At 35.2% G+C, this 9538-nt stretch overlaps 1 protein-coding gene across 1 annotated transcript in view; it reads right to left on the minus strand.

Moving 5' to 3' along the window:
• The window catches only part of LOC128636744 (uncharacterized), an 89035-nt gene that overhangs the window by 29729 nt on the left and 49768 nt on the right, over positions 1-9538 (minus strand). The window contains exon 6 of the mRNA XM_053689725.1: positions 8496-8609. Within this exon, the coding sequence (XP_053545700.1) occupies positions 8496-8609 (114 nt within the window). The remainder of the gene's footprint in view (positions 1-8495; positions 8610-9538) is intronic.

Consider the following 9538-nt stretch of genomic DNA (forward strand, 5'->3'; position numbering starts at 1 on the left):
TGAGCTGTAATTCTCTGAGGCGGGGCCTGACCCAACTCCAAATAAGCCTGATGAATCAAAAGCTTTAACCAAGATGTCAAAGAAATGGCAGAAGCCTTCTGACCTTTCCTAAAACCAGAAAAGATAACAAATAGACTAGAAGTCTTTCTGAAATCTGAGTAGCTTCAACATAATATTTCAAAACTCTTACCATATCCAAAGAATGTAAGGATCTTACCAAATAATTCTTAGGATTAGGACACAAGGAAGGGACAATAATTCCTCTACTAATGTTGTTATAATTCACAACTTAGGTAAAAATTGAAATGAGGACAGCAAAACCACCTTATCTTGATGAAAAATCAGAAAAAGGAGACTCACAAGAAAGAGCAGATAATTAAAAAACTGTTCTAGCTGAAGAGATAATTAAAAAACTGTTCTAGCTGAAGAGATGTCTAAAAGGAACAATACTTTCCATGAAAGTAATTTAAATGTCCAAATAAAGTATATGCTCAAACGGAAGAGCCTGTAAAGCCCTCAGAACCAAATTAAGACTCCAAGGAGGATAAATTGGCCTAATGACAGGCTTGATACGAACCAAAGCCTGAACAAAACAATGAATAAACAGAAAAATGAGCACATTTTTCTGTGAAAACAGCACAGAAAAAGCAGAGATTTGTCCTTTCAAGAAACTTGCAGACAAAAACCCTTATCCAAACCATCCTGAAGAAACTATAAAATCCTAGGAATTCTAAAAGAATGCCAAGAGAATTTATGAGAAGAGCATCATGAGATGTAAATCTTCCAAACTCGATAATAAATCTTACTAGACACAGATTTACGAGCCTGCAACATAGTATTAATCACTGAGTCAGAGAAACTTCTAAGACTAAGTACTAAGCGTTAAATTTTCATACCATCAAATTAATAATTTGAATTCCTGATGGAAAAAACGAATGTTAAGATATAAGGTCTGACCTTAATGGAAGTGACCAAGATTGGCAACTGGACATCCGAACAAGAACCATATACAAAAACCTGTGCGGCCATGCTGGAGCCACCAGCAACAAAAAAGATTGCTCTCTGATGATTTTGAAAATCACTCTAAAAAGAAGAACCAGAGGCGAAAAAATATAGGCAGATTGATAACTCCAAGGAAGTGTCAATGCATACACTGCTTCCGCCTGAGGATCCCCGGACCTGAATAGGCCCCTGGGAAGTTCCTTGTTTAGATGAGATGCCATCAGATCTATTTCTGGAAGCCCTCACATCTGAACAATTTGAAAAAAACATATCTGGATAAAGAGACCATTCTCCCGGATGTAAAGCTTGATTGACAGAGATAATCCGCTTCCCAATTGTCTATACCTGGGGAAAAAAACACAGAAATTAGATAGGAGCTGGATTTAGCCCAAGCAAATATCCGAGATACTTCTGTCACAGCCTAAGGACTGATAGTCCCACCCTGATGATTGACATACGCCACAGTTGTGACATTGTCTGTCTGAAAAACAATAAACGTCTCTTTCTTCAAAAAGAAGCCAAAAACTGAAGACCTCTGAGAAATGCACGGAATTCCAAATTATCAAATGGTAATCTCGCCTCCTGAGATTTCCAAACCCCTTGTGCTGACAGAGATCCTCAGACAGCCTCCCAACCTAAAAGACTCGCATCTGTAGAGATCATGGTCCAGGTTGAAAGAACCGAAGAGTCCCGTAGAACTAAATGATGGTGAGCTTAACCACCAAATCAAAGATAGTTAAACATTAGGATTCAAAGATATATAAAGTGATATCCTAGAATCCCTGCACCATTAATTCAGCATAAAAAACTGGAAAGGTTTCCTATGAAAATGAGCAAAGGGAATCGAATCCAATGCTGCAGCCATGAGACCTAAAACTTCCATTCATATATAGCAACTGAAGGAAATAATAGAGACTGAAGGGTCTGACAAACGGAACCCAATAAAATTGACACTTGACTGTTAGAGACAAAGACATTGACACAATCTGGAAACCTAAAAATGGTGACCCTTGTGTGAGGAATCAAGGAGCTTTTTTGATAAAAAGATCCTCTAACCATGTCTTGAAGAAACAACAAAGTTGAATCGTATGAGATTCCACAGAACGAAAAGACTGAGCCAGTACCATGAAATCGTCCAAATAAGGAAACACTGAGAACCTTGAAAAGATTCTTAGAGATGTCGCTAGACCAAATGGAAAAGCAACAAATTGGTAATGATTGTCAAAAAAAGAGAATCTCAGAAAAAGAAAATAATCTGAATATAATCAGAAAATGAAGATATGCATCTATTGTATCTATTGTAAACAAATAATGCCATCACTGACCAAAAAGGCAGAATAGACCATATAAACACCATTCTAAAAGATGGAACACTTATATGACAAATCAAAAAGATTTTCTATCTTTGGGACAATGAATAGTTCTGAATAAACCCCCAAACCCTGTTCCTAAAAATGGAACTGGTATAAATACCCCAGAAAAACTCCAGGTCTGAGCAGCGCCTTGAACCCAACGGGTAATCAGCCGAAGTACCCAAAACATACAGGTCTGAAACACACTTAAGGAAAGTGTGAGCCTTACTGGAATAGCTGGAATATGATAGAGAAAAAAAGACTTCTCACAGACGGTTTTACTCTGAATCCTATTCTGTACCCAAAATCTAAGAAGTTTGGACCGAATTGAACCAAACAATTTCAAAAAAGTCTTAACATGCCCCTTACCAGCTAAGCTGGAATAAGAACCGCACCTACATGCAAATTTGGGGAGCTGACTTTGAACTGTTAAATGGCTTAATTGAATGAAGAAAAACTTTCAATTATAAACATGTTACTTTGGGAAGAATATAGGATTCCGTTCCTTAGTAAGAACAAAAATCACTGAGCAAAAAGGCACTAATATAAACTTAAAATTTAGTCTTAGAACTCAATCTTGAAGCCCAGAGTAACAATTAAAGAATTGAATCCAATTATGAACCAAATAATTTGATTACCTTGGAAAAGAAATATGGAATTTAGAAATCAAATTAGCATTCCAAGATTGAAATCACAAAGTTCTTCTAGCTAAAATAGCTAAAGACATAGATTAAACCTCATTTGCGAACATATCAAAAAATGACGACACAAATGAAATTATTAGCATGTTGACTTAACAATGCTAAACGATAAAGGATAATGTGATTTGTCAGCGCTAAGATATACCTTAAGCTGTGAGTCACAAAAGGGGTCTAACCAATCCCCTCAAAAATGTATACTAAAAAAGGTGGTAGTGATCACAGCGCCAAAAAAGGCTAAAAAGGTAATTACACACAAGTATGATAGATTTTAAAATTATATTTATTTAGTATAAAACAATGGAGGTTAAAATCTCCTAGGAAGATTTTAAAACAAATAAAATAAACTAGTAATCTCTAGAAATATTAGCTGCGTTAGCAACAATGTTACCATAACATAACATAAAGTAACTCAAAATGATATTGGAAATAATAATGTAAAACTCACATTAGTTTTATTAGACCCTGTCCCAAAGCATATGGATAGGAGTGGGGTATAATTAACCTCCCGTAAAACACGATGGGAATAACTAAAAATGCAGAGCTTGATGGTACTGTTCTTAGGCTACGAGACTGATAAATAGGGTGCTAAAAATGGGAGCACGGTATATATCAGTGGAGCTATGGATCCATAACAGTGTAGCAGCCGCAGTTAGGATTCAAAAGAGGGAGTGCTTGACAAACGCCGCACTCGATTGAGAATCTTTAACACTAACCCCTTGTTACAAGGGTAGCTGCGGTACCAAAAGGAAATATATATATAACATAAATACGTAATTATGTATCACAAGCTGGTAGATATATACTGAGGAAAATCAAAACAAGGGTGTCAACAATCTGTGCAACACTTAAATTAGAATACAAGTGCAACAAATTCTGTGCAAATGTAAAAATCAATACATACAATAAAAAATCAATACATATAATAAAATGACAGTGTCAATCCTATATGATAAAAGCAAATATGTGAAACAATGAGTGGGTGACAAGTAGTAAGTGTAAAATTGGGTAAAAAGGACAATATCACATAAAAAATCCCATAAAAAGTCGTGCGTGAACGCTAAAAACTGTGCGTGAACGTTAAAAAACTTAAATGAATTCCTGACTTGTTAAAAAATGTATATATAACGATACAAAAAGCGTTCGTGGTGATATAAAGTTAGTGAAAAAAAGAAAAAAATGAAAAAAATCCCTTAAAAATAGAAAGTACAAAAAGCCAATGTCAATTTATCCAACAAGGTGATTTATAAGTACAATCTTATTCCCTGTGAGAAAACTTGTTACAATTGCTGATGAAGGATCGTCCAAAGGAATCCTTTTGGGGATCTCAGCTGGGTCTGTTAGGTATCGATGTGCCCTAAAAACAAAGATACAACATAGTGTAGCCGAATTTCCAAAAAAAAGAATAATCAAAAAGATGCTTACCAATGCTGTCTACGCGTTTCGGTCCATACAAGACCTTTTTCAAGACTCTTGAAAAAGGTCTTGTATGGACCGAAACGCGTAGACAGCATTGGTAAGCATCTTTTTGATTATTCTTTTTTTTGGAAATTCGGCTACACTATGTTGTATCTTTGTTTTTAGGGCACATCGATACCTAACAGACCCAGCTGAGATCCCCAAAAGGATTCCTTTGGACGATCCTTCATCAGCAATTGTAACAAGTTTTCTCACAGGGAATAAGATTGTACTTATAAATCACCTTGTTGGATAAATTGACATTGGCTTTTTGTACTTTCTATTTTTAAGGGATTTTTTTCATTTTTTTCTTTTTTTCACTAACTTTATATCACCACGAACGCTTTTTGTATCGTTATATATACATTTTTTAACAAGTCAGGAATTCATTTAAGTTTTTTAACGTTCACGCACAGTTTTTAGCGTTCACGCACGACTTTTTATGGGATTTTTTATGTGATATTGTCCTTTTTACCCAATTTTACACTTACTACTTGTCACCCACTCATTGTTTCACATATTTGCTTTTATCATATAGGATTGACACTGTCATTTTATTATATGTATTGATTTTTTATTGTATGTATTGATTTTTACATTTGCACAGAATTTGTTGCACTTGTATTCTAATTTAAGTGTTGCACAGATTGTTGACACCCTTGTTTTGATTTTCCTCAGTATATATCTACCAGCTTGTGATACATAATTACGTATTTATGTTATATATATATTTCCTTTTGGTACCGCAGCTACCCTTGTAACAAGGGGTTAGTGTTAAAGATTCTCAATCGAGTGCGGCGTTTGTCAAGCACTCCCTCTTTTGAATCCTAACTGCGGCTGCTACACTGTTATGGATCCATAGCTCCACTGATATATACCGTGCTCCCATTTTTAGCACCCTATTTATCAGTCTCGTAGCCTAAGAACAGTACCATCAAGCTCTGCATTTTTAGTTATTCCCATCGTGTTTTACGGGAGGTTAATTATACCCCACTCCTATCCATATGCTTTGGGACAGGGTCTAATAAAACTAATGTGAGTTTTACATTATTATTTCCAATATCATTTTGAGTTACTTTATGTTATGTTATGGTAACATTGTTGCTAACGCAGCTAATATTTCTAGAGATTACTAGTTTATTTTATTTGTTTTAAAATCTTCCTAGGAGATTTTAACCTCCATTGTTTTATACTAAATAAATATAATTTTAAAATCTATCATACTTGTGTGTAATTACCTTTTTAGCCTTTTTTGGCGCTGTGATCACTACCACCTTTTTTAGTTAACAATGCTAAACAAATCACAACCAGAAGAATTAAGTAATTGCAACATCAGCCAAATAAATTACAGGTCTACGAAAAGTACCTGAAAATAAATAACTTTCCTTAAATAAGATACAACCATCTAAAGGAAAAAAATAAATAAATACTATTTCATATAGAATAATAGTATGTTAAGCAGGAGTAGAGATAGCCCCATTAACTTGGGGAATCTTTCCTCAAAAACTGAAAACTAACTGCCGGCAAAGAATACAATTTAAAAACCTTAAAGAAGGAATAAAAGAAATTTTCAGCCTATTCCATTCCCTAGAATCAGGAACTGGAAAAAAACTTCTGAATAAACCACAAAAGGTTAATAAGCAGAATTTAAATTATAGCTAGTCTTTAAATCAAAAGAACTAGTTACTTAAATATCCAAAATAATCAACACCTTTTCAACAAAGAACAAATGTACTCTATTAAAAAATAAAAAAGTAGTTTTGTTAGTGTCAATATCTGATGAAGAAAATTCTGAATGAGAAAAAAACACCATCAGAGAAGGATAATTCAGTATGTTGTTGGTCATTTGAAACTTCATCAACTAAAAAAGAAGTTTGAAAAAGACCTAAAATTTTTTATTAGAAGGCACAATGTCAGACAAAGCCTTTAAAATAGAATCAGAAAAATATTCTTATAAATTCCTAAGTATATCTTGTACATAAGATGTAAAAAGAATAGCAATATATAAAGCATAATACTAATGGACTCTGCATGTAAAAGTTTATCATGATAACTTATTACAAACCATAGCTAAAGATAAACATTCATAACATTTAAAATAAATGAACTTAGCTTTGGTGGGACTGATATCAGTCATCAGGAATCCCTCAGTATTTTCTGATACAGGAACAGTGATTGAATATCTTGCAATATGTAATAGAAAAAAACAACATATAAAGCAAAATTATCAAATTCCTTAAATGACAGTTTCAGGAATGGGAAAAAATGCAAAATAAACAAGCCTCTAGCAACCAGAAGCAACAAAAAAGTGAGACTTAAATAATGTGAAAAATAGTACGCCAAGTATGACGCCCACATTTTTTGGCGCCAAGTATAACGCCCACATTTTTGGCGCAAAAAACGTCTGTAACACACATGCGGCAAAAAATGACGCAACCACGAACAAACTTCCGGCGTCAACTATGGCGCCGGAAATGATAAAATTTTGCGCCAAAAAAAGTTTGCGCCAAAAATGACGCAATAAATTGAAGCATTTTCTGCACCCGCGAGCCTAACAGCCCACAGGGAAAAAAGTCAATTGAAAATTTTTAAGGTAAGAATAATATATATATTCATATGCATTATCCCAAAATAATGAAACTGACAGTCTGAAATAAGGAATACTGATTATCCTGAATCATGGCAAATATAAGTTTAAAACATATTATTTAGAACTTTACATATAAAGTGCCCAACCATAGCTTTGAGTGTCATAAATAGAAATAAGATTTTACTTACCCCAAGACACTCATCTACATATAGTAGATAGCCAAACCAGTACTGAAACGAGAATCAGTAGAGGTAATGGTATATAAGAGTATATCGTCGATCTGAAAAGGGAGGTAGGAGAAGAAATCTCTACGACCGATAACAGAGAACCTATGAAATAGATCCCCTAGAGGAAGACCATGGTATTCAAATAGGCAATACTCTCTTCACATCCCTCTGACATTCACTGAACTCTGAGAGGAAAACCGGGCTTCAGCCTGCTGCGAAGCGCATATCAACGTAGAATCTAGCACAAACTTACTTCACCACCTCCATAGGAGGCAAAGTTTGTAAAACTGACTTGTGGGTGTGGTGAGGGGTGTATTTGTAGGCATTTTAAGGTTTGGGAAACTTTGCCCCTCCTGGTAGGAATGTATATCCCATACATCACTAGCTCATGGACTCTTGCTAATTACATGAAAGAAAGTATATTAATATAACTGAGATAAGGAGCAGTCAGCAGAGGCTTAGATACAGGGTAATCACAGAGGTAAAAAGTATATTAATATAACAGATAAGGAACAGTCTGTAGAGGGTTAGATACAAGGTAATCACAGAGGTAAAAAGTATATTAATATAACTGAGATAAGGAGCAGTCTGCAGAGGCTTAGATACAGGGTAATCACAGAGATAAAAAGTATATTAATATAACTGAGATAAGGAGCAGTCTGCAGAGGGTTAGATACAGGGTAATCACAGAGGTAAAACGTGTATTAATATAAAGGTTGGTTATGCAAAACTGGGGTATGGGTAATAAAGGGATTATATTTTTTAAACAATAACAACTCTGGAGTAGGCTGTCCCTTTGAATTAAAACATGGCGCCACCCATTACTTTATAGAGCCTCAGTGGAAAACCAAGAGTTAAACTACAGGAAAACAAGATAAAAGTATATTGCAAAGTTTTTAACTACACAATAACAATTTTTTATATATTCAAGTCTCCTGCTGTTTAATGTCCCCTTTAAATAAATGATAAAATGAACCATATGTCTTTGGAAACCTATAATCAAGCATTGATATTTCACCAAATACTTAAATATGCCCATTTCCAACTGAGACTACTTTCAATATCTATTATTATTCCTCTTCCACCTTATCGTATAAATTTACCGTTTCATCAACAATATTTTCTAATCGTCTCCTTGTTCATTAGTTTCGCAGACGTATTTACTCACCAACACGCGGCTCTGATTTGATCGCCACACGTGAAATAGCTTTTTCACCAATCTTGTTCTTGTCATCTCCGTCCACCACACTTGATACAGTCTCCAGATTTTCATAGTTTGGTTCTGTTAAAGACAACGTTATATCTTCCTTTTAAAATAGCAGTGTTTAACCCTTTTAAACGGTTGATCCATTTCCAACCCTCTACTGAGCTGTATTGGAGTTTTTAGAGCAGCTCACATTGGGGATGTGCATTTGTGTGATTCGTTGTACTATGAATGGCGAATATGGTTGCCGGCAGCAGCATTAAGATCTTTTCAGAACTGGATTTCAGCACACAAGGAGCTGCCGGAGGTCATGTTCAGCACTCATAGTACAACGAATCACACAAATGCACATCGCTACTACACATATATATTTATCAGCCTCACACTATACATAGCACATGAACTCTACATTAAAATGTGTAAACAAAATGTATAAAAAAAATAATTCTACTAAACAAGGTTGTAAAAATAAAAAGTTATTGTTTTTTGCTAAACTCTGTTGATAAAAGAAGGGGTTACCCACATATAAAAAGGCCTTTTAGGTACATGTACAGTATATAACTAGATTTGCACATAGGTCTCTACTTAAATAAATGCAGATTGATACAAACCAGGTGATCACTATGACAGATTTATACACACCAGGTGATCACTATGGCAGATTTATACACACCAGGTGATCACTATGGCAGATTTATACACACCAGGTGATCACTATAACAGAATTATACACACCAGGTGATCACTATGGCAGATTTATACACACCAAGGGCGCGATCCGATATGCAGCGTAGTTTGCGGCGCAAGCGAGGGAACCACCGCCGCCCGCAGTTTCAGCTCGCAACTCGAGCTATCCTATATACGGCGCCGTCAGATGCTAAAGTGCCGTAAGTCGGATAAACCAGCGATGTCCAGAAATCTGCGTAAGTACAAATTTCTGGAGTCGCCAGTGACTTACGGCACTTTAGAAACTGCCGGCGCCTACAAAACCTGACTAAGTTATTAAA

This window comes from Bombina bombina, chromosome 7 (genome assembly GCF_027579735.1).
Source record: "Bombina bombina isolate aBomBom1 chromosome 7, aBomBom1.pri, whole genome shotgun sequence".
NCBI lineage: Eukaryota > Metazoa > Chordata > Amphibia > Anura > Bombinatoridae > Bombina > Bombina bombina.